Below are 24819 nucleotides of genomic sequence, written 5' to 3'. Positions count from 1 at the left end.
GGCTGCAGGAAACACTTGCAACAGTAAAATTTTAGCAGCAGTTATGTGCTTGGCGCTCACAGAGGTATTGTCACCCACTCAGGAGTCCAGTTGGCTAGTACATGTTGAAGGTGTCAGCAACATGGTACATCTTATGCCGCCCGGATCCTTCGCGTCTGGTATCGAGCACATTATGCTTATGGGCTTCAGGCCACTTTTGGTGAGTATGCAGCTATGTTGACAGATTTTCCGGTCTAATTGTTCTATGTGCCAGATACTAAGAGCCTTCATACATCGCAAGCCCACCTTTTTTGCGGAGGAATCATGGCTCACACTACCCTTCCAATACCATCAACCTGCTCCATTGCAGAGTTTACTAGGTGCCGCTGCACACATCCCTGGTGTTCTGGAAAAAGTCGATGTTGTTCTACCTCGTTCCTGCGATCGCGCGGCAGCGACTGCTGATCAACTCATCACAGAGCTATTGGCGAGCATATTACGACTCAAGACGTGGCATAACTCGTTCTTGACAAGTACTCCGGAGATACTATACTGTTCTCGAAACGTAGAACACAATTTTGGTGGTACTTTCGAATCGCTATGGTACCCAAGTCTCGGTATCGCCAACATGTTTGTCTACTTTTGGGCTTTCCAGCTTCTTTGTCTTAATGAGATTCGAGATTTGTTGGACCGGTTCCCACATTTGAAGCATACGGTGCATGATGGCGCAGCATACAGCGCAGATGCTTTCCGAGAAGAGTGCCTTGAGCTTAGCACCTGCATATACAAGAGTATGGAATATTTGTTACGGGCAGATTTTATGTTGTATGGAATCTCCTCAGCAGGGTTCCCGTTGAGCATAGCATACAAGACGCTCCAGTCGGACGCCGAAGGTCAAGCAATTCTGGAATCACTCGACCACTCGATCATCACTCGGTGCAGAATCAGGGGTGTGGGAGATTGTGCATACGGCCTTTGCGTATGACGCATTGAGACCCTCGGTTGCACGGATAGCCAGCGCCATGCCAAGGAAAGACAAAATATGTGCGGATTCAATCTGCCATGGCAAGAAGAAGAAAACATAATACGACTTTGATCTTGCCGCAGATTTCATTCACTGGAAGCAGAATTAAGGTTACATTACAAGCATCTACCATCATGGCAATCGTCGTCTACGTCTCACGACGAGCACCGGATTAGTTGTTACACTGCGCACCGTCCGTCATGTTAATCTCAGTATATACCAGATGATCTTGGTTGATGAAGCCAACAGCAGTACCCTTGTTGCAATCAGGAGCTTCTTGACCGTAACAGCGGAACGTGGTTGCGGCACTCTGTGTTCCAAGGATTGGTTTAGTGTCCAGCTCATAGATCTCGGTGCGGGTGTGCACGAAGCCCATAGGGGTGAGCGGTAAACCAGGTACACCGTCAATGTGGTGCGTGATGCGAATGAGGCTGCCGAGTTGAGAGTCGCTCGCACCAGACAGCTTATCAGTGAAATCAGCGTATTGTTGGTTACCGACACGGAGAGAGCCCATGGTGTATGCGGCCTTTACGGGAACACCGTTGGACTTGAGGTCTGTGTAAGCGATACTTGCTAGACCGCCTCCCAAGCTGTGTCCGACGATGATGGTTGAGTAACTTGGCTTCTCGGCACGGAGTTCAGCAAGCGCCTTTGTCAGGTCTTCTTGAACGGAGCGCCACCCGTTAAGAACACCGCCGTGGACTTGGCAGCCGGTGCAGCCTGGTGCAGTATCGAAGGGCATGAAGAAGAAGTTGAAGTCCGTTCCGAAATCTTGGACGGAACTTGTGCCAGGGAAAGAGACGATGAACTCTTTGGCGGCATCATCTTGGAATACAGCGACTTGAGTGTCAGATAGAATATTGTTGACTGTCCGAACGAGTTTTGATCCAAAGGGCGGGCTTTTGCATGTTCCAAATCCGTACACGAAGGTTGCGAGTGATGCTACTGCATATCTGGTGTATCGTTGCAGAACTGGGTAGAGCTCGGGTTGGACTGTTGAGGTTAGTGATTGAAGATTGAGAACATGATTAGTGTGTCATACTGAGTTCCCTAGGCCTTGTTTGTCTGTCAACGAGTTGACGAAGGTCAGCCGGAGCTGCTTGAACGATAGGCGCAGCAAGCGCAGCGGCAACAGCGAAGGTGGTGAGCTTCATGACGATGTGATGATCTGCTTCTCAACAACAACTCACCCACGAGAACGCCATCGTGTTATATACACATTCCTCAACACGGAGTCAATCCCACGACTCAGCGCAAGAGTTGAGCCGAGGGACAAAAGCATACTCTAAACACCCACCCTCTACAGCCCACGCATCGCGCGCCATGTAGATCGCCCCTATGCGAAGCTACCAGCTGTCAGGTACAGGGCGTTGCTTGGATGCCAGGTCTCGCGCCATCCAATATCTTTGCTCTAAAAGGGGTCTGATGCAGCCCGGTGGCGCAGAGTGATCGTTGTGACAGGTTGGAAGCGACGGCTTTGAGGATTTAGGACGTGTAGCGCACAGCCGATCGGCCTGTTCGCACTTCTTTTTGCCGCTGCGCCTCCACATTAGTGTATCGAAAACCACAATATAAACTTCTTAGCCTCGGGTTTGCGCTCTTTAGCAAATGTAGGGCGCGCGGGAATGGCCAGCAGCACATGGACGGAGTGGAATATGGGGGATCGCTCCATGCTCTGTAAAGATCGACCCCGCACTTATTCTCATCGCGGTTGACAAGCAGGGTCGACTTGCCGTTTGGTGGCTCTGCACGCTACAACGCTGCTACTACAGTGTCGCGTGGTTGTACATACATAGTCGGAGTACTACCCGCACCTGTCCGGCGATTCGATGAAGGCTCATGGCGTCGCGACGGAGAATTATTCGGTGCAACTAAAGAGTGAAGCTAAAAGATTTAAGGGAACATGCCCGCTCAGAATATCCGGTCAGATGTTGAAGAAGTTGGGTACTTGGATATTCGCAAGGAACAAAGTTTGATTCCGGCGTTACACGGGTCGGAACTACAGGTACGCCGTCATCGGGGATTTCCTGTTGCTAGTACATCCTACCACAAGGCGGTTCTAGAAGATGTATCGATACCTCGGCTCTCCAGACTCGACTACCTTTCCGCGTTGCTTGCCACTACGACGTTGAGAGTGACAAATGCCGCGGGCGCAAGCCTAGGAGCTGTCTCCGCGATTTGAGGACTGCCTCTTGCGATCACCAGACAGGTTTTCATCTTCACCTTGCATGAAGCGTTACATAACAATAAACAACATCAAGAACATATCCCAGCATGGTAATAGGCCCATACTATATCCATATCCCTGTATCGGTGACTTCACGCACGAAGTATCTGTCGAATTCGGTCAGCAACTGATCCAAATAAAGTTTATTATGAGTAAACATCGAACAGAGCCATGAACTTGCACATCAAGCTATGCTTTGGTTGAGCGGGCACTGAATGTTTTAGCAAGTCTCGTAGTCAAAAAGTACACAGTTCAGGTCTTGGGAAACAAGCCAAGCTCTATCCTTTGAGGGACAAACGTAGTAGAAGATGGGACATCTTGAACGGCCGTGCCCTACATTTTTACAAGAACAGTTTGACGGAACTGCAATGTCGTCTATTCAATCCTAATCTGGCCAGTCATTTTCGCGAAACTATATACTACAAATAAGACCAGTACTCCAGAAACAGGAAGATAAAGACAGTACACCAAACGAATAACATCATAAAAAAGTCACGATCTATCTGAATCCAAAAGAACAACAAAGACCCCACAGGGAGTCTGCATTCACAATACAGTCTTATCATCATACTTCCCCCGCTCTTCCCCTAATGTCTCCTAGCTTAATATTGTCATCCATTTCGAACAGACGTCGATTGTCCGCAGCCATTACTCCGATAGGTTTTGTACCCAGTTCCTCCTCGTCAATATTCTCAGGTGTGACAACGCCCGTATCCATTCCGCTAGGACTGGCCTTCGCGCTACCCGCCACTTTCTTTGGCTTGAGCCCATATGCCGTGTTAAGCTCCTGGCGCATCTTATACTCCTTCTCAAACCATGTCAAGCAGAAGCCCAGGCCAGCGAGTATAGCGAAAGCGATCCACACGCACTTGAGACTCTTGGTGAAGGCGTTGACAATCTCAACCTTGATTATTGGGGATGTAGCTTGTGTGGCGATGAAAGAAGCGGTTGCGCGTTGGTAGGCTTGCCCGTTGGCAAGTTTAGCGCGGGCAGACTCAGAGGAGATGGTTGGAAGAAGGGAAGCGAAGCGGACGTTAAAGACGGCACCAGGAATCGCGACACCGAAGAGTGAACCCGTGCCACGAAGGAAAGCCCAGGAGCCTGCACTTGCACCAGTCGTAGATTCAGGAAGCTTGACCTGAACAGCAGGAAGCATAGTGCTGATAACTATGCCGAGACCTGCTGCTGTGACGAGTTGGAGGGTAAGCCAAACGCCGATCGAGGTGTTGGCTTCGAGAAGTGTGCAGAGACCTAAGCCGAGGGTTGTCAGGGAGAATCCGACAATGTGCATGGGTTTGTATCTGCCCCAGAAGCTCAGTAAGGGGCCACCGACTGCTGCTAGAACGACGACGACGAGGGTTGTGGGCATGACTTCTACACCAGATTGTGTAGGCGAGGAACCCTTGACGGCTTGGAAAAAGGGTGGGAGGTAGAATTGGAAGCCGTAGGTTATGAAGCCGTGCATGGTGGTGAGTGCAAAGGCGATGTTGGTGGTGCGGTTCGAAAATATGTGGGGTGGCATGATGGGGTATCTGCAGTAGGAGCAGCGTTCCCAGAAGCCGAATCCTACCAGCCCAAGGACACCAAATACCATTGGAACAACCACAGAGGAGTGAGACCAAGGTCTTGGTGCGCCGCCTGTGCTGAGTGCGACGAGTAGCATGAGGACGGAGCCAGTGAGCATGCCGCTTCCTACGTAGTCGACCTTCTTCAATTCCTCCTTGACGGATACTTCGGCAGTATCAATACCACCACCGACATTCAACCATAGCCAGATTACCACCAAGGAGATGGCGCAAACCGGTATGTTTATGAGAAAACACCATCTCCAGCCGTGCTCTGCGAAAACACCTCCAAGGAGTGGACCGAGAGTGGTGCCAATAGCGAAAGCAACGTGTTTGATAGCCAAGTACGGGCCTCTCTTTCTCAGGGGGACAATGTCACAGAGAATCATCTCGGCGAACAGATCGATGCCGCCCGTTCCCAGGCCTTGAACGATTCGTCCAGCAATCAGTACAGCGCCATTCTGCGCACCACCACAGATTGCAGAACCGACAGCAAAGACGGCCACAGCAGCCATCATAGGCATTTTCCTTCCCCACATATCTCCAAACTGGGAGTACAGGGGTTGGAAAATGGTGCTTGCGAGCAGAAAGGCAGTTGCAACCCAAGAGAATTTGGTGCCGAGATCCAACGCTTCAGAGATGGTTGGAAGCGCGGTATTGGTCACGCTTCCTTCGAGCGCAGAGAGGAGAAGCGGAAGGCATATTGCGACGAAAGAGCGCCAAAAGCCCTCGGATCGGTTCCACTTGGCGGAAGGGGTCTGAGAGGGGAGGGAAGGAGGTAGTGTAGGGCGGCTGAGGCGCCGGGAAAGGCTATTCCTGTCGCAACCATTGTTGAAGGTTTGGTGCACTTTAGAAAGCGGCTCGGATCCCAATTCTTCTTCAATAATGGAAAAGTCGACTTTGCGCTCCGCCGTTGTGGTAGTTATGGTTGTTGTGGAGGATGAAGAAGAAGACATTATTAAAACTTAATTGGAGTTATCGCAATATTCTTGCGATTAACTGGAGAGTGAGGATAGGGAAGAGAGCAGGCAACACCTTTTCTTCACAGCTGCTGCTCAGCAAAAATTCTTCCAGACTTAGGGTGTGGTGCCGCGTCCACGTTGCTTCCAGCCCAACACATAGTTTGCTCTCAAGACCTCGTTGCACTGATCCTGTTTTATAGACACCTTTGACATTACTTAGCTCAACATATCCACTCTATCCATACAACAAACAAAGAATTGTTAAAAGCTTATTACATGACGAGTGTGTCGTCGTGTTTCCGCAGGATGCAGGTACGGTACCGTGGTAGAGAAGATCTTTTGCGTCCAACTCAAATATGGATAGCGAATAGAACCGCACACAATGCAAAGACCCTGACAGATATGGCTGTAGGGACACGTAATTTAGAGCATCTCTTGCTGTTGACGAAAGTTTCCAGCCATTGTTGTGGATCATGCCGGACATGTGTAGCTAGACGGTAGTGGACTCGTTTCTTCTATCATCCTTGGATTGTTTCATTGGATCATCGAAGTTACACTCAGCTCTCGTCTTGCGCGCACTCTGAGTGTTGTCTCGTGCCGTTACGGGGCCAGAGGCAGTGATGACATACTGAAGATCCTCTCGTCGTACTCCAAGACCATGGTCTTTGCTGTTGCCAATATTCTGCTGACGAATCTGACCTACGTATTACCCTGTCAGGTTTGGAAATCAACACCGACCTCATCGCGTGGTAGACAGTGCGCCATATCGAAAATGAAGTGATGCTGGATTGCGACGACGTGCCGTATCATATGCAGGTACTTTCGTTCGCCATACCGCATTGAATATGGTAAAGGCCCTGAACCAGTGTACGAAACCAAGGAAGAAGCGCCAGTCGAACGGGACAGATCGGCGGTACCAGACTTCCAGCAGGGTTTCCACCTAGTCGATCATTCCCACCACCACAGTTCCTGAGCAAGACGCCTACACTGCGCTGCAGAGAGCGATTGCTGCATGTCAGACAATTCAAGCATCAGCCCAATTCTCCCTCACCTCGCGCCCGGATCCACAAGTTCAAATCCCGGTAACTGCATCCTGACCAACCTCGGACAACTCCTCAGCAACAAACTCGCAATCCGCGTACTATCACTCCCATCCCTCACCTCTTCATACCATCTCTCCCAATCTCCCTTGTTTACATAGGCTTCTACGTTCCACCTGATAATTCCCTCCAGCTCCCCTTCCTTCAACCCTTCCTGTCTCACGTGCTTGGGCCACGGATCCAGATTCCCACCATAAGCGTGATGCACAGCGAAGGAACGGACAGCTTCGCGGTGGGGAGCTGAGGTCCAAAATAAGAGGGCCAGGGGACGTAGGTACTTGAAGTCGTCGCCGAGGAGGGTAATATGTGTGTAGAGGTGAGCGGTTGCGAGGCGGTTTATGGAGCGCGAGACGAGGCAGAGGGAGTGCAGAGTGGTCCGGTCTGGGGTAAGATGGAACATCAGATCGAGGAGCTCGTTGGGGAGCGATTCGAGTTTGGAGGTCATAGTTGCGGTCTAACAGATGTTACTGTGCGCGCAGATCACGATGATAATAATAATAATGATAGCGATGAATGCTACGTAGGTGGCAAGAAGCTGATGACAGGAATCGCGCGTGAGCTATGTAATAGTGTATAGGGATGTAAGCAGAGGAAACAAAGGAGAACGCGGAATGAATACGCGCGCGATGTACATATCGATGAGCACTGGTGTGGGGCTATAGATATGTTCCATGTCATGGAGCATACGCCAAGACAAGGGTCCATTCAGGTACGATGCACGGCAGTTGCGATGTCGCGATAATCCTCGGATGTATGAATCGTCCTTACCCCGCCCCCGCCATCACTAAGGCCTACATCGATTACAGCACAAGGCGTACGAAGAGACTAAAGAATCACGAAGAAAGCAGTGTTGTTCATAAAATCTATTTCGTCAAGACCGTAATCTATGTTACAGTTTCCGAGGATTGCTATCTGCTACCACGTCTACTTGAACTCCTTCATGAACTCCTCGTGGAACTTGACGATACGGCCAGTCCAGTCCGTTCCAGGAGCGAGGAAAGTTGTCCTGAAATGCAGTGTGCCTTCCTTCTGTCCGAATCCTGTACCGGCAACGACGCAGACACCAGTAGCGTCCAACATGCGGAAGCAGTAGAACTCATCCGGTGCGCGACCTTCCTTCTTGGCTTGTTGTACAGCCTTCTCTGGGAGGTGGATGGTAGGGAAAAGGTACATGGAGCCCTGTTGATGATATTAGCTGTGTTGTGTGTGGCAGACTGTGAGATACGCACCTGTGGCTCGTTGCACTCAACACCCTCCATCTGCTTGAATGCCTCATACAAGGCATAGGCGCGCTTCTTCAGTCCGTTGAAGATGCCATCGTATTCCTGCTTGTACAGCTCATAGCTTGGCTCACCCTCCTTTGGTGGGTTAACCATCATCTCCACGATACATTGACCCAACACGGGTGGGCACAGCTGGATAGAGATGAACTTGTAGACTTCCTGCGCAACCTCCGGGTCGAAGCCGATAAGCTCAAAGTAACCACCTCGGTGACCGCACTCGCCAACCATGCCTTTGGACACTGAGTGCAGAGAAGCGAGCTCGAGGTGGTCGTACTGGCCTGGGGATTCCTTCTGCAGGTCGCGAAGAGCTTTCTTGAAAGAGATGAACTCGCCGATGAAGACGTTGGTCTGGTAGACCTCGTCTGCGATTACGACGAGACCCTTCTCGGCGGCAAACTTAAGCACGGCCTTGATGTCTTCAGCGGGCAGCGATGCTCCAGTGGGGTTACCCGGGTTGATAACGCAGATGGCCTTGACATCTGTGCCCTCCTTGACAGCCTGCTCGTAAGCAGTCGCAATCGAGTCAAGTGATGTGCCCCATGCTTGGTCTTCATTGAGATAGTATGGTACGCAGCGAGCGTCGAGGACGGAAAGGGTCGCGGTGTAGAGCGGGTACTGTGGGATTGGGACCATGATACCGGTCTCGGGCTTCGCGCAGATGGTGTGAAGGAGAGTGTTGACGCCTGATGAGGCGCCGTTGCTGAGGTAGATATCCTCGAACTTGGCTGGGTAGCCATCGCGTCCTGTTTTCGGTCAGCTGAATTCAGATATGAATACAGTAGGATGCGCACGCTCGATGTACTCTGCAACGCTCTGCCTGATGCCTGGTGCACCCTGACTCTGACTGTATGCGCCAACGCTCTTGACCTCCTTTAGCAACTTCCTCGCGCGCTCAAGCACGTCCGACTTGTATCCAAGGCTCTTGAGCAGAACGTCCTCGTGCTCCAACAGGCCAGGGTTCTCGAGTATACTTGCGACCTGCCTGAAGAATGTGATGGGCTTTTGGTCTAGCTGCTGAGGGTTTCCAATGTTGGCCGCGATAACCGTGTCAAAGGGAAGGTCCTTGCCCTCGCCCTTTGCCAGCTGGGCGCGGTACTCCTCCGACTTGACGGCTAGTTCACCACGGACGGCATACTTGGCTGCCTTGACGTGTGGGTTGATGTTGCCAATCTGCAACACCTTCTGCGGTGCCTTGGACATGATGTTCCGACTCTGTGGAAGATGCGACGGCGGAATGTGAGTTTGGACCGGTAAGCGTCCAGCGAGGAATGGTGATAGGGTTTGAGGGGTGGAGGAGGTGAATGGTCTATAGAGGACTAAAGTGGTGAGCACACGTCCAGACTATAACTTAGCTCAGGCGAAAAGTATATCTCTCAGCGCTACTCAATCCCGCGACGTACTCGAAACACGTAGAAGATGTGCGTCAATGGCTGGTCTATATTTTTTATGCTGCGTCGCGTGGTGCCCCACTACTTGTAGGGCAGAGCCACTACGAGGCTGCCCCTCCATAGCTCGGCGCGTTGCGGATGTGCCATTCTCTTACTCTACTCGTCGGGCATATAAAAGAGCAGCGGGATTCAAGTACCTCTAAAGCCCACGCTGCTACCAATACGGCGATTCGCCATGGTATGAGGGCGAAGTGAACGGGCACACACCCGAGCCGATGACGGCGACATGTTGATGGACCCTGATAGATGCTTATCGGCGGCTGGTTAAGGCGATGACCCCACCCTAGCGGGCGCTCAACCGACTACTTGGGTTGGAGCTTGTTACGAGCGATGTAATGTAAGCGTGGGTGCAGGAGTGGTATTCGAGGACCTGAAAAACCGCGTGGGCTTGTCGCGAGGTTAAAAGGAATATTGCTTTTGCGTTATCTCACCGCAGGTTCATGACACTCTCGTTGAGCCGCAACCCCCGGAGATATCGGAGCTAGCCCTGGTGAGCCGTGTCGCGAATATGGCAATGCGACGCGGGGAAGCTGAAACAGGACAGGCGCGGACAAGTCATGGTATGCTTTTCATTCAGCGGTCTTTGCGCTGTTGTCTAAGTCTACAATGCCCTCAAGATCATTACACATGCACTCGTCATGGCTGAATCTAGCCACGCTCACTGCCCCTCAGCCTAACGGCCTGGCCATACTTCTGTAGCTTGGTGATAAGCTGGTCGCCCTGCTTGACCACGTCGGCATACTGCTTGTTCTTGTCGTCGGGTCGATTTGTCTCGATGATGCCCTTGACGCGGTCGATGGTGCAGGGTATGCGGTCGGCAGCGATGAATCGGGCGAGGTCCCTGTTTGTTATTAGTAAATGATACTAGGTTGTAGGCGCGGGATGCCACTTACTTATCGAGGAAGTCAACTGTGACACCAAAGTCCTTGGCCATGCTCTCGAGGCCGACAACTCGGTATGACTGGAGAAGCTGCTGGTATCCCCGCAGACGCATCTCACGCACGTACCAGCCACGGTGCTCGTACATGTAACGGTCCTGGCTGAGGAAGTTGGTCTCTACTTCACCAAGAGCGCCGAAGAAGGTCTTGTAGTCGCCCTCGTACAGGCTCTTGACAAGCTTCGACAGCGGTGTGAAGTCGACGGGTACTTCCTTCTCCTGTTGCCCGCCGAGGGTGGTGAGATTGACAAGGGTGGGTACTGGTGTCGCTGTTGAGCCTGACGCATCGGCCATCTCTTCGTCACCAGCTGTTGGTCCTGCCGATGTCTGACCAGTGATTGCCGAGAGCTTCTCTTCTGAAGTTCCAACGATAGCCTTGATCTCAGGCGCATCCACGACCTTGGACTTGAAGTCGACACGCTTGAGCGATACGGAGCCGGCGAGGATAGCGTAAACGACGAGGTTTGAGTAGCTGCACAACTCGTAACTGGTGAATGTCGACAAGCTGTCAAGGAGCAATGGGGCGGCCTGTGAGTGTGATCGCACGGTGAGGTAGTGTAGACCAGTGTATGCCTTCAAGCGGTTGCGACGATCCCAGTCACCACCACTCTCTACCAATGCGCTTGCCCGGTCAATCGACTTCTTGGCTAGTATCCTGTCGCCAAAGAAGAGCGCAACGCGTATTATGGCAAGAACGAGGTCGATCTTGGTGCCTAGGATGCCCGTCTTCTCGAAGATGGCCTCGTAGCTGGCAATGGCTTTGTCCTGAATCTTGGTTAGATGTCATTCATGTGACCACATCCACTTCTCTTCATACCTTGTCGCCTATGCGGTTGTAGAGCTCTGCACGCTTGCCCCTCGCTGCTTGTACTTCGGTCTCACCTGCCTTCTCTTCGGCCTCTTCCTCCTCCTTCTGTATCGCTTCCAGCTCCTTCTCGCTCTCTGCTTTGAGGCTCTCGTACAGCTTCTCATCCCACGATAGCGGCACTTCTAATGAGGGATTCCGTGTGGCAAGCATACTCGCTAAGGTTGCAGACGGTCTCCGGTTATTGGTTGGCTGGTCTGAGCTGCCCTCGCCCTGTGCATTCAAGACACCCTCTACCGGGTGAGCCAAGTACCGGTAGAGCGGCGCCATCTTGTTCTCGGTGATGGCATCTTGAACCGACTTGAGGGCGGATTGCTTGGCTTGTTTGGAGGCGGCGGGATTGGTGAGCTGGAAGATGTGCTGCGACAGCTGGAGGTCAGGGTACTTGGCGAATTGCGGGTCACCCATTTTGGACGCTTCTTTGAGATGTGAGGGGGCGTTCGGTGGTGGGTGAAGGTGGGCAGGGCGTGTCGTGTGCGATGTTGATATGATGATGATGGAGGCTCTGTCCGCCGCTCGACTTCCGACGTAAAGCTCGCGCACGGCCCTTGGGCGGTCGACCAGCGCAAACTAGAACCACTGAAGCTACGCAAAGTCGCTCATTCCACCTTCTCATTCTCTTTCCACATCATACGAGGTTTCAAGATTCGATCTTGACACCAAATCGATTTCTGCACGCCCATCACATTACTACAAACACTGCCGACGTGCATCAAACGCGTCTCACTCCGAGGCTGGCCTTCAGACGCGTACTACAATAGTTTCCAGCATGGCGGGCAACGACCAAGGCAGAAAGCGCGCGCGCTCACCCTCGAGATCGCCCTCACGATCACCACCTCGCCAGCGAAAGCGCCCTGGGGCGGGCGCCCGAGTATCAGCCGCGGACCGCGAAGCCGCTCGAAAGCGCGCGCAAGCGAGAGAAGAAGAAGCGGCTAGGAGGGCACAGCAGGAGGCCGCACAGAGAGGTGTCCACGACGTCGTCAAACAACATTACAACTCAGTCCCGGAGCGAGGTCGTGAATGGCGCAACACAGACAGCAAGATCAAGGGACTGCGCAGCTTCAACAACTGGGTCAAGTCGTCCATCATCCAGAAGTTCATTGGCGACGAGCGGAATCTCAAGATCCTCGATGTCGGGTGTGGAAAGGGTGGTGATCTGGGCAAGTGGGAGAAGTCGAGGAAGGTGGAGCTGTATGTTGGATGCGATCCTGCAGACGTTTCGATCAAACAGGCCAAAGACAGATTTGCCCAGATGCAGAAGAAGAACCGGCGACTGTTTCACGGCGAGTTCTATGCCAAAGACTGCTTCGGGGAGTGGTTGGGCGACATACCCATCATCAAGGAAGTCGGCATCGATCCGGGAGCTGGCCAGGGTAACGCCATGAGCCAGCGTTGGGGCGGTGGTGGCTGGGACATGGTCACAATGATGTTCTGCATGCACTACGCTTTCGAGAGCGAGGCCAAAGCAAGAGGCATGCTACGAAATGTCGCAGGCGCATTGAAGAAGGGAGGACGGTTCATTGGCTGCATACCCAACTCGGACGTGCTGTCGCAGAAGGTTATCGAGCATCACAAGGCCAAGGGCACAGCACCACCTGATGTAGATGGTGCCGATGACGACGATGACCGTCCGGCCTTTGCAAGCGACGACGATGACGACTGGGATCCTGAGAAGAGTCTCGATAGCCCCAAGCCCGCTGACACGGAGCACACAAACGACGACAAGTCAGGAGAGTCGAAGAACAAGGAGAAGGAGAAGGAGAAGGAAGAACAAGAAGATGGCGAGGTTGAAGATGAGGGCTTCAACTTTGGCAACAGTATCTACAGCGTCAAGTTTCCCGGCAAGACACCTCCTGATGGCGTGTTCCGTCCTCCGTATGGCTGGAAGTACTCGTACTGGCTCACTGAAGCTGTAGAGGCGCCCGAGTACGTAGTTCCCTGGGAAGCTTTCCGAGCACTAGCAGAGGACTTTAATCTCGAGCTTCAGTACCGCAAGCCTTTCAGGGAGGTCTGGGAAGAGCAAAAAGATGACCCTATTCTGGGTCCTCTAAGTGAGGTCATGAAGGTCAGGGATCGCAACACTGGTCGACTACTGACTTCGGAAGAGGAGTTGGAGGCAGCAGACTTTTACCATGCATTCTGCTTCTACAAGGTTTAATCGGGCAGCATCATCGGCGTTTGGGATCTGGCAGATATGCCTAGGGTATCAAGGTGGAAAAGCGTCGTTTTCAACATGTACAATATTTTGTACTCTACTAGTCAGTCGTGACGAGTCGCGACAACAATGGAACATGCGCAAAAGGCCTTTCCCTGCAATAGCTAAAGACATGATGCATTGGGACAGCCATAGCTCCACGCCAAGTGTCAGCCATGCTTTATATTCACATGCTACCAGACGCATGTGCAGACGGGTGAAATTACCAAGCCCAGTCACGTTGCTCGTGACGCAGATGGATCGAGTTGCCGAGGTCGGTCGCTCTTTCCCCGGCAAACGCGATCGAGCATCAAAGCCCGAACCTCCCTGCGCTTCCGCACTGCACCATCTCCGCATTAACACACCCCATACGTTCCTTCTTCACGTCCAACTACCCCTAAACCTCATCTCCAGACCAAGCGCAGCCTAGTCGGACAAGAAGGAAACAGGAAACGACGACTTGAAGCTGGACTTCTCTCCCTCGCGATATATCCTCAGCTTGTTCGTTGGAAGCAGCAAAGCCGATAAGATGGTTGCGGATGCGCTTGTCTATCACCCGACGGTGTCGCATTACCTCAAGTTTGTTGCAACGACCGGTACGCTATATTTCCCCCCCTTGTGTCATTCATGTCTCGACTCAATCCCGATAACCCAATATCTGCTGACAACAACCTCCAGTCGGACGCGACAAAGTCCTCCGTACCCTTCAATACTTCTCTCGCTTCCTAGCATGGTACTTGTACCGCACGAACAAGCCCGCCTTGTCTATCGCCCCGTATGAAGCGACCAAGAAGACTTTCGGCGCGACGCGCAAGTTGATGCGCGTGGGCAAGTTTGTCGAGCACTTCCGCGCTGCGGCTGTGGCCAGTGATGCGAAGACCATGGACCCCGTGTTGAGGTTTACTGCCGTAGGAAGGCAGCTAGGATATGCGTTCTACATGCTGTGTGATAATGCTTGTGTGGTATGTGATGCTCATATATATTTACGCGACGTCATTAGGGAGATAAGGAAACTAACAAACATCCAGCTCGACGCAACGTCCATCCGCAAATCCTCCTTCGCCCCACGTCTCCTCCGCGAAGGCTACCGTGCCTGGTTCGCCGGAATCTCCTTCTCCATTGCCTCCGGCCTGTACTCGTACTACAACCTGCTCCAGCACTCCAAGACTATTACTTCTTCGTCTGACCCGGAGAAGGTCGTTGAGACGAAGAAGCTGCAGAAGGAGCTTAACGCTGTGAAGGTGCAGTTGATTAGTGATCTTTGTGACATCACTATTCCTAGCTCGGCGCTGGGCTGGGTTGACTTGGATGATGGAATTGTGGGATTGGCGGGTACGACAAGTTCGCTACTGGGGGTTTGGAGTCAGTGGAGGAAGACTGCTTAGGTGGGATGGTGACAGAGGAGGGGTGTGTAATTATGGACTTGGAGAGATTGAAAGAATGGGATGTATGGGATACCGAACGTTGTTCTTGTCACTCGATTTATCTTTGTTCAATACTCCGATCATCTGTACATTGCTATTCTTCGAGACATGTGCGTTCCTCTCACTATGTCTCCTTCCCTACCTTCGCCGTTTATTGCTTGTATTGTCGGCTTGAGACTCTTTTTTAGCATTCGTAAGCTTTAGGTTTAATTTGGCATATTCCTCTTCCAATATCAGACGCTAAATGCCTCATCACATCTATCACAGATTTGGTGGGAGGACTCTGTGGCGACTGAAATTTAGACAGCATGCAAAGATGCGAGCAGTATGTGCATTATAGACCTAAGCGGTAGTAGAGAAGTGGCGTAGGAACAGTGAACTGAGTCAAGTTTCAGTGTCCTCATCATGTCCGTATTCTGGTACCTCAGCCGTAGAGACTCTGTACTCCCTAGCAGTTCTGGCAGCCATGGCAGACCTATCTGTTGTGGTCGCTATGATAGCCGTCTTGTGAAAACTTGGTATAATCGACACGTATGTACAAAGTACTGCATTGAGAAGAGATGCATCAAAGTAAAGAGAGCTGGTTGTAGGAAAGTAGGAGTGAAAGTTTGATCCACGGTCTTTTTGGAAAAACTTGCCTGATTATTAGGGAGTTTGATAGTGGGATGAAGTGGAACTACATAAAATTGTGGAGAAGATGTTGAACGTGCATGTATATGTGATCAATACCGTCCTTGCACACCTCTCAGAACTGCAAAAACAGCCACCCGACGACATCGCGGGCTCGTTTAGATGTCAAGAACAGCATTCGAAATTTTTTTATCGCCCTCTGCTTTCCAGTTCAGTGCCTACAATTCTTAAATATAACTGAATATACACTGTTCAAGGATTTTGTTTCTTAACGATCGTGCCAGTATGTTGTTTTAAATGTAGACATAGTAGGAATCAAAACAGCAAGTACAGGGTGATAAAAACCATTAGAATGCTACTGTGCTAAAAGATATTCAAGTCCGCAACGTGGCCAGCTAGTCGGAATAGAAATCAATCCAGCAGGCCATATACCAAGTGTCCAAGCACTAGCCAATTACCCGACCATGACCCCACCTACGGTAACAACGGCTGATATGCACATTCAGCTTCTTCCCCATAGACCCCGCCCGACAGACAGAATCAAACATGCTGCCATCGAGAACAACCTGAGATCTACAAGGCCTCTGAATCGCTCATTAAGTAGTGCTCGTGCGATCAGACATCATTTCCAACGTACTTCGTCACTACGAATGGACCACAATGTATACCTTTCTGTAACTCCTCCGCAGGTTTATTAGAGATACTCCGAGAGGGAATACTTACCTCGAAAGATACATACTGTTTGGAAACAGCATACTGCTGCTGCTGTGTTTATCGTGACCACGGTGTACAAGGTGACAGCCGCGGAAGACAGGCCATTCTTGGCGCTAGAAACCGAAGGATCAATTTACCCTGCAAATATGCAGTACAAACCGCAATGCTGACATTTATGGGGAATCAACTGCAAGGATTGTTCACTGTTCCTTAAAACCCCGCATGGACAGCATGTGTGAAGTAGCAACAACACAACCTTTGGCCAGTAAGGAAGTGCAATAAGGCCAACATGGACATCGACAAAACGTTCCTGACCCAGACATCCATAGGACTGGTGTTGATTTATACCATCGTTTCCATCATACGCTTCTCACTACGCTCCCTTCCGCCAAAAGACTACCCTCCAGGACCGCCCTGCCTCCCTCTGATCGGAAACGTGCACCACTTCGCCTCCGGCAAGCTCCACGTCAAATTCTCCGAATGGCGCCAAACCTACGGCGACATCGTCGGGCTCAAAGCGGGTCCCTTAAACCTCGTCGTTCTCAACAGTGCTGAGGTCGTTCGTGAGCTGCTCGAGAAGCGAGGCAACATTTACTCTGGCCGACCTACTGACTATATCTTCCGAGAACACATTGTTCAGGACACGCAACACATTCTTTTCTTGCAGAATGACGCTTATTTGAAAAGATATCGGTCGGCGGTTAGATCGTTGCTCGGTCCTGCAGGATGCGAGCAAGCCCTGCCATTGCAGGATGCAGCAGGAGCTTATTTCGCCTATAGGCTTGTCATGTCACCTGAGAAGTGGGAAGATCATCTTCACAACTGGGCCATGGGCACACCGTTGACAGCAATCTGCGGCCATCGAGGAGCACAGAAGGACAAAGATCTCATCAAGCTGTTCTATGACAACCAGAAAAACTGGCTGGAGCTGCTGAACCCCGGATCCGCCCCTCCAATCAACATGTTCCCCATCCTCAAGTACGTACCGGCTTTCCTGGCTAAATGGAAGCGTCAAGCCATAGAGGTGCGCAGGAATCAACAGTACTTCTACAAGATCATGCTGGACTCGGCTAAAGAGGAATTGAAGCTCCACGAGGCGGGTCAGAATCCTAAGCCAAAGGACTTTCTGTCTCTGATGGCGAGGCTGCTTCAGGAGCAGGACAGTAAGACCGGTTTCGACGACCACCAGCTCGCATATCTAGGCGGAGGCCTCTACGATGCAGCTGTCGATACCACGTATCTGACCTCCTTGCACTTCATCAAGGTCCTAGGCGCTTATCCCAAGATCTTGAAGCGCGCACAAGCCGAAGTAGATGATGTGTGCGAGGCAGGCAAGCCGCCTCGTACGCAAGATCTGGATAAGTTGCCATACTTAAAGGCGTGTTTCTTTGAGGTAGGGCTTCTGTTCTTCAAGCTGTTCGTACAACTACTAAACGCAAGCAGGTTCTTCGCTGGCGCCCAGTGGCCACCGTCAACCTCCCTCATACCCTCGATGCAGACGATACCTTCCGCGGCTACCATATTCCCAAGGGTACGACCATCCTCCAGAACATCTGGGTTGACTCGCACGACCCAAACCTCTTCTCCTCGCCCGACACTTTCAATCCCGACCGCTACCTCGCAAACCCTTACGGCACCGACCTTTCGGTCGAGGAATGCCAGGCAGGAGGTCGGAAACTGGTTTATGCATTTGGTAGTGGCCGTCGCCAGTGTCCTGGTAATCTGTTTGCACAGAATGGGTTCTTGGCTATGGCGGCTAAGCTTGTCTGGGCTTTTGATGTGAGAGCGAAAGGGGAGCTGGATATGAGTGTCGAGACGGGGTTTCATGGTGGACTGTTGTTGGGTAGCGAGCCTTTTGCGGTGGAGTTTGTTCCGAGGAGTGAGATGCATCGTCAGGCTGTTATTGAAGACTGTGAGAAGACACGGTCGTGGCTTGATTGAGGCTATCAGAATGGAGAACAATTTCTCGAGTAAAGAATGTTAATAAAGATGAATCATCATCTTGATGGGGCGTGGTGTTCATTTATCAGCTACTTGCGCCGTGAAAGTCGATCCACTAGCTGTAAACCCTTTACGCACATACGGATACACGATTGCTCGCACCGCCAACGCTTATAGCCCCTTATCGGCGGTTCACGACGCAATGTTCCGTGATTCCATTGTGCCATCGCCTCCTCCTCCTCCTCCTCCTCCTCCCACCTCTCGTATGCCTCCTCGATCAAGCCGTTACACACGATCTGCGCAAGGCGCGGGCGCAAGTGCCGTTCCTAAGTCTCCGCCGCCACGAGTGCATCGACAGCTACTGGTGTGGCTCCAGTACGGGCATTCAGACAGCTGATGGCGCTAGTGTCGATACTCCGACTATTTCATCAGAGCCCCTGGTGTGATGCTGACGAGAGGAAAGACGTCTTTGGGGAGTTTGACTTATATAACATATAGAAGCGAAACAGTGTTTAGTGCTTGGACGTGCGCCACCATCTCTTGATAATACAATTGCACTCTTTTCGAGTTAACCTCCGGGTAGGTTGCATCCATGATGAGACGAGTTTGCCGACATCCCGTTGAGTCGCGATACGGTGTTCAGCTCAGTATCCAGAATCGTATATATGACCATTTTAAGATCGCGTGTGAGCTGCCCGTATGAATGTTGACTGGCATGTGTATATCCGACAACATGAGAGCAGGACTGTTAATAACATTATGGCCAGGCTTACTGGACATTGAACTTTCGTGATTAGACCAGGCTTCGTCGCTGCTTTGGAGCTGCGAATTATTTAGACGTCGTGTTTTTAATATCTCTCGGATACTTGGCGGCTGTACTACAGGGGATGAGGTGAGAAACGTCCTTTCAGCACAGACTGATGACGCAGAAACCGACGTCCTGCCGTAATTGCTCCGGCTTCGCTCTAGATCTTGGGGTAAAAGATAAGATCGACTTGGGTGGCCATGACAAGCCCGAATGTGGAAAGGCCAAGGTCAAAACCCAGCGCGAACCTTGGCTTCATTTACCCATATGTTTCCTAAGCAGCCGCATGCGGGATCTTACCACCGGAATGTCTATCGTCCGACTAAACGGGTGCACTGGCAGCGGTCACGAGTCGCGTGTTTCTACCAGTTTCGTCGTCACGCAAGGTGAACCTGCTCTTGGGTTGTACAGTGGATATTCAGGAGGGGCTTCATGGGTTCGAGAACAGTGTCGGAGAACCATCTGTTCAAGGTAACGCTCTGACGGCCCGAGTCCTAGTGGAAACCATCTGGCAAAAGGCTACTCGTCATGATGCAGGATCAATATCGAGACCTTTTGAATGGGTATGTACAGTATAGTATGTTATAGATGTATGTGGAAGCGATTCCACAGAGAAGCGACATATTCGAGCTCGACTGAGCCTGGCAATCTCGGTTCGCCGTTGGACGCATCAGTGACATCCATGAAGTGGGCAGCCAGCGGGAACGGGAACCGCCTGAAGAGCCATGTTGAGTTTCTAACCGTTGAGGATAGCCACCGGATCTTTTTGGGAACTAGGGTCCGGGTCAGTGTGAATCAAACGGTCAACTAATGACTGGAATGACTGGGGCGCTTGACTGCATTTGCAACCAAATCTACAGATCTTCCCTCCGACAAAGGTAAATTGGCCGTCGCACAACGCTCGATTTGAATTCCTGATGCACCCAAAACGTAACCGTATTGTTTAGTGACGAAACCAAGCCTTTCGTGTGATGAACGCGAAGTGGTCAAGGCGTGCGCAAACGAGTTGGTTCCTTCGAGTGGTGGGAGTTGTAGATGCAGTAGGTTTTCCGTCCTTCCCCAACCAGACTCTCACCCTAAAAACAGCCCCGGTAATGTGAGCATGTGCAGTAGTGAGAGTGATCCCGCATTTGTGGTATGGCCTCGAACGATGGCGCGCGTGATTCCACGCTTGCTGTGTACACCCTGCTGTGATTGAAGCGTTAATTCTCTTCCTCATCTTTGTAGCGATAAGAAAGCAATTATGCCGAGATGTAAGCTATACAGTCAGGATGGCTGAAAAAGAGCAATATAGCTCCAGAGTCCAGACACCGTATTGTGCCTTGGGTAGTCAGAGCCGAAGGGTGTGTTGCTACGCGACGACGTTGGGCAACTGCCCTGTTGATCTCGGATGCTTTTTGCAGACCCTTGACGGTCATTCATGACCCATGCATCTTCATCAACGCTCCCCCTACACCCTTTCGTTTCATCGCTCACCATCTGACCTCATCATGGATACAGACTGCCGGGTGGGTTATGTGAGCAGCGTTGCGTTGATACGAGCCAGCAAAATTGGGGCGACAACAAGGCACGGTGACTGGTAATTGCTGCGGCGTTGGCTCTTCTTATGATCTCTGACCCATTGTGCAGAAGCACGCACTTACCACGGCTCCCTTATAGCAACACGTACACCGTATTGAGGAGTCGTAAGATTCCTAGAAGCATGAGTCGCTGGAAGAGGCCCAGCGGCCTCCACCAAATCCAGTGGGGTTGCGCTTGCAGGCTTCCCTTGCCGATATGTCCCCGAGGCGTAGTCCTCAATGGTTTGCAACCCCGAGGGCCCCAGGCTGAAATAGCCATTCCCGATAGGAGGTCAAAAAAGAAATGGGACAGAACGGGATGCTACCTTGACTATCGCTGCGCCGCTACAGAACCGTCGTCGCGTCATGCCCGGCAAAGCCCCGTCGAACCCGCGCGCGTTCGACTAGTTGTCCCCGATAACCTTTGCGAAACTGTAGTTCGCGTCCAACTAAGTCGAGATTGCTATTGGTTAACGTCTTACAAATGCCATGCGAACTATTCGTTAGCCATACGGCGCGGCCGAGATCACCATCGCCGCTGTGGTCATCATAGCCATGAGACGTTGCAAACAGGGGTACTGGCTATAGTTGCTCGCTTCGAGTGGTGGGCCCCCGGAGAGGAGTGAAACCGAGTCATCTACCCTTGCGGACCGTCAGTGTTCCAACGACCATTCATTCCACATCATGCTCCTTCCCATGTTCCCATTCTTATGAGCGACGCCACCAACGGGAGCTTCCTTCTTAAAGGATTGGATCTTCAAAGGGATCCCCTGTGTAAGACATACTCGAGTCTCCTGTATACATCATCGGCTTTATTGGCTGCCCAGAATCGAGCCGGCTTTCTTTCCTTCAGGAACAAGCGGCATTGCGGCGCACCTTTCGCGGGATTGGAGCAAGGCTAGAAGAAGAAAGATCAAGAAATGGAGTGCATATCGAGCACCTAAAGCAAACCTAAGCAACAGAGTTCTAGGCTATCTTGTTTCAGCCATCCGCGATGCAAGGCTGTTTTGCGGGGTACCAATCAAACTCGACTGTCGGCAGAGTGCCCGTTTGCCACCACACCATGTTTTTCTCGTCGACCAGTTCCTCAATCTGTTCAGCTAGAATGTAGCTGAACGACCATCGATCGAACAACCTTCATGACTTGCTCGCGCCCCCCTTGGATGTGGATCCATGCGGCCCCCCCGCGTTGTAGTTCGGAGTCAAGTGTGTAAATGATAGGTTACTCTCTTAGTCTAACATTGTCAATTAGAAAAAGAGGCGTCGTCAGGGACGCAAGTACCAGTGTCTCATGACGACCGAGGGGAAGTAACCCTTACGCAGCTTTCATCACACCTATCACAGCAGGGATGCGGACATGTACAGGCTTACCTGCCGCTAGTTGCACGACCCCATTTTTGATCCTCCATGCGGGACAGCAGGGGTTACACCATGTGTCGTAGGGAGGGTAACGCACGCATGTCATGACTTGAACGTTCGGCACGAAAGACCCACCGTTCAACGTATTAGACCGCTACACCTCCTCGTCTGATGCAGCCTCGTTCCCGGCCACGATTCGGGTCGATTGTAACACTGTCTCTTGCAGGTCCAACCTCATTCTTTCCATATTGGCGGGACCATGTAATGGAGTTTTATCGCAATTAGCTACACTACCTTCACCGATCTGAAATCGCTAACCGATACAACCTCCGTTCCGCCTTACCGTAATATCTCCTGGTCGAGTGCGCAATCATGAGCACCAGCACTGCTCTTTTACCAGATCCAGCACAACATCCAGACAATGCCAACTTACCAAATGTCAACGAACCTGAGACAATCCTTGGTCTCACAATTGCTTTCCTGGTACGTACGACGATCGAGCAACTATACCCTCTAGACATCTTTGTACTGACTTCATTAGTCAGTCGCCATCTTTACATTGAGCTTGCGGTTATGGTTCCGTATCAAGGACCGTCTTTGGGGTTGGGATGACTTGTTCGTGGTCCTCGCCGCCGCTGCGAGCTTCATCGGAGACATCATGGTTTGCATGAGTATGCATAGCGATATCCCACCAATCGAGGCGTGACTAATCATTCACAGTGCCAGTCGATGGTCTCGGTCTGCACTTGTGGACGCTTGATGCTGAGCATCTAACGTCGTATTTCAAGGTACTAGATCAAAGTTACATGGTTATTCGGACTCAGGCTAACATCAGTTCCAGCACATCTACTCGACAAATGCCGCCTACACTGCGAGTACAGCACTAATCAAGCTTTCCATCCTCATACAGTATCTTCGTCTCTTTGCCGAAGCCGCGCCTTCAGCGACTCATGCTCAGTATCGCCTTGCGCGATGCATTACCTGGGTCATGATTGTCATATGCTCATTGTGGGGACTGACTTTCTTCTTTCTCGCGCTTTTCCCCTGCAATCCCATCGCCAAAAACTGGAATCCAACATTGAATGGCACATGCATCGGGTGGGGCAGCAAGAACCCTCACGACTTTTTTCACATGTTCTTGGGACATGCTGTCAGTAACTGCTTGCTCGATATTTTGGTCCTTCTTCTACCTGTTCCTTTCGTAACCACATTGAGGATTGCGGGTAAAAGCCGAGCAGGCTTGGTCGGTTTATTCAGCTTAGGCTGTGTGTAAGTGGACAGCGTGCCTTCAAAACGGAATCGTACTGACAACACACTAGCGTGGTCATCGTGGCTATCGGTCGCATGATCGCCATGTCTGTCAACAAAGCGGGTACCGAACCCGTTCTTGACATGTCTTTCCATACCCCCATAGTGTACATCTTCGCCGTCCTCGAAGTCAACTTCGCCATCATCACAGCTTCCATACCCATCTTCTGGCCTGCCATAGCAACATTGGCATCCAACAAGATTTTCGTCGTCAATGAAGTGCAGATACATGTTGAACATGTTACAAGAAACGACAGCTTCGACTCCAATGCCGGTGGCATTAGCCTTAGTGACAGAAAGATAACATCATCTGGAGGGGATAGTAAGATGGGTGTCATCACAACGATATCTGATCAAATGCCGCGGAAGTCAGGGGAAAAGTCATCCCCTATAAACCATTATCATAAATCGAGCAATGCTTCCTCTATTGGTCCGACTCTTGGGGGCTTTGGAGGTCGGAAAGCAAGCACTGCCTCATCTGTAGGCCGAACAATGGGCATGGACCTCGCCGGTCGCCCCAGTCAAGATTCACTACGACACCTATACCGCATTCCGAGCAACGAGAACCGAAGTTCAAAAAGCCTGACGCAGAGCGAGGGCGACGACTGGTTCATGGAGATGGACAGGGCGAATTCACGAGGACAGGTGACGACCACGGTCCAAAAAACATCGGTTCCGTTTGACCACATCAAGACGTCTGACAACAAGTAAACGACATCTTGTTTTTGGGAGGAGGGATCGGTACATGTCTTTGCTAATGTCTTTCGCGTGATACCCTGCAGCAATGCAATATGCAACATGTCTTTTCTTGTACGCAGCACATACATAGATGAGTATGTAATAATGTAGTCATCTAATCAACAAAACCATACATGGAGCATTGGTCCAACTTGCTCACGTGGATCCTTCGGTCTTGTTACACATTTCCAAGTCTCCTCGGCCCGCAACCACAAGTATCGGTCCGATATGGTCGCAAGATGGAGTCGATAGTTGCTGATTCAATCACCGATAGTTCTCCCGTAGAGATGCCGTACGGGTTGGATCTCAACACAATCGCGCACGGTGCTGTTGTTCGTGTTCCTTCGTCTCCTTCCGCTTGTCGCAATCTATACCTGCATGAGCATGGATGTTATCAGCTCGATCTGAAAGTTCATCCGAGCGTCTGTTGCTCGTTGTTATCGCTTCTTGAGCGAGACTAGGAGGAGCGCGTTAAGGCCACCTGCGTGGCCCGGTTGGTGTGAAGTCTTGCCTGCGCTGTGAACAACCCGGGTACTCGTAGCCCCAAAGCTGGATCAGCATATGATATTGTGCCTGCCCCTACAAACTACACAGTGAAGTATTATGGAATCGATTCCGATGTTCGGATGCAGTATGGGTCTGCTGTCTTGAGCATCGAATGCCATGCTGATGATCGCGTGCTCACATGCCAATTCGATCCAGCAGCTGCAGGACAAGCTCCGTGTGGCGTCGGCAATGTCAGTACAACTAACCTCTT

General features: G+C 51.4%; 9 protein-coding genes across 9 annotated transcripts; 4 read left to right on the top strand and 5 right to left on the bottom strand.

Moving 5' to 3' along the window:
* Positions 1 to 1175: 1175 nt before the first annotated feature.
* AA0111_g8885 (hypothetical protein) lies at positions 1176 to 2157 on the bottom strand (the record flags this gene model as incomplete). The annotated part of the gene is made up of 2 exons (XM_028655381.1): positions 1176 to 1996; positions 2046 to 2157. The coding sequence occupies 2 exons, from the start codon at positions 2155 to 2157 to the stop codon at positions 1176 to 1178; spliced, it is 933 nt and encodes a 310-aa protein (XP_028503557.1).
* A 1638-nt stretch (positions 2158 to 3795) lies between these two features.
* Positions 3796 to 5751, bottom strand: AA0111_g8884 (hypothetical protein; the record flags this gene model as incomplete). Its single annotated transcript, XM_028655380.1, has 1 exon — positions 3796 to 5751. One exon carries the CDS (start codon positions 5749 to 5751, stop codon positions 3796 to 3798), a length of 1956 nt encoding a protein of 651 aa, XP_028503496.1.
* A 1053-nt stretch (positions 5752 to 6804) lies between these two features.
* On the bottom strand, positions 6805 to 7302 carry AA0111_g8883 (hypothetical protein; the record flags this gene model as incomplete). The annotated part of the gene is made up of 1 exon (XM_028655379.1): positions 6805 to 7302. The coding sequence occupies one exon, from the start codon at positions 7300 to 7302 to the stop codon at positions 6805 to 6807; it is 498 nt and encodes a 165-aa protein (XP_028503556.1).
* A 479-nt stretch (positions 7303 to 7781) lies between these two features.
* On the bottom strand, positions 7782 to 9340 carry AA0111_g8882 (putative alanine aminotransferase; the record flags this gene model as incomplete). Its single annotated transcript, XM_028655378.1, has 3 exons — positions 7782 to 8036; positions 8087 to 8883; positions 8932 to 9340. The coding sequence occupies 3 exons, from the start codon at positions 9338 to 9340 to the stop codon at positions 7782 to 7784; spliced, it is 1461 nt and encodes a 486-aa protein (XP_028503555.1).
* An 896-nt stretch (positions 9341 to 10236) lies between these two features.
* On the bottom strand, positions 10237 to 11798 carry AA0111_g8881 (hypothetical protein; the record flags this gene model as incomplete). Its single annotated transcript, XM_028655377.1, has 3 exons — positions 10237 to 10429; positions 10482 to 11290; positions 11343 to 11798. The coding sequence occupies 3 exons, from the start codon at positions 11796 to 11798 to the stop codon at positions 10237 to 10239; spliced, it is 1458 nt and encodes a 485-aa protein (XP_028503493.1).
* A 361-nt stretch (positions 11799 to 12159) lies between these two features.
* Positions 12160 to 13548, top strand: AA0111_g8880 (mRNA cap guanine-N7 methyltransferase; the record flags this gene model as incomplete). Its single annotated transcript, XM_028655376.1, has 1 exon — positions 12160 to 13548. The coding sequence occupies one exon, from the start codon at positions 12160 to 12162 to the stop codon at positions 13546 to 13548; it is 1389 nt and encodes a 462-aa protein (XP_028503492.1).
* Positions 13549 to 14113: 565 nt separating this feature from the next.
* On the top strand, positions 14114 to 14969 carry AA0111_g8879 (hypothetical protein; the record flags this gene model as incomplete). The annotated part of the gene is made up of 3 exons (XM_028655374.1): positions 14114 to 14180; positions 14263 to 14546; positions 14613 to 14969. 3 exons carry the CDS (start codon positions 14114 to 14116, stop codon positions 14967 to 14969), a joined length of 708 nt encoding a protein of 235 aa, XP_028503566.1.
* Positions 14970 to 16641: 1672 nt separating this feature from the next.
* Positions 16642 to 18293, top strand: AA0111_g8878 (hypothetical protein; the record flags this gene model as incomplete). Its single annotated transcript, XM_028655373.1, has 2 exons — positions 16642 to 17745; positions 17796 to 18293. 2 exons carry the CDS (start codon positions 16642 to 16644, stop codon positions 18291 to 18293), a joined length of 1602 nt encoding a protein of 533 aa, XP_028503567.1.
* A 4095-nt stretch (positions 18294 to 22388) lies between these two features.
* AA0111_g8877 (hypothetical protein) lies at positions 22389 to 24035 on the top strand (the record flags this gene model as incomplete). The annotated part of the gene is made up of 5 exons (XM_028655372.1): positions 22389 to 22499; positions 22558 to 22687; positions 22737 to 22804; positions 22858 to 23285; positions 23336 to 24035. The coding sequence occupies 5 exons, from the start codon at positions 22389 to 22391 to the stop codon at positions 24033 to 24035; spliced, it is 1437 nt and encodes a 478-aa protein (XP_028503605.1).
* Positions 24036 to 24819: the final 784 nt, after the last annotated feature.

This window comes from Alternaria arborescens (assembly GCF_004154835.1).
Source record: "Alternaria arborescens strain FERA 675 chromosome Unknown contig_23, whole genome shotgun sequence".
In the NCBI taxonomy this organism is placed as follows: domain Eukaryota; kingdom Fungi; phylum Ascomycota; class Dothideomycetes; order Pleosporales; family Pleosporaceae; genus Alternaria; species Alternaria arborescens.
This window is presented reverse-complemented; position numbering and strand designations above follow the sequence as displayed.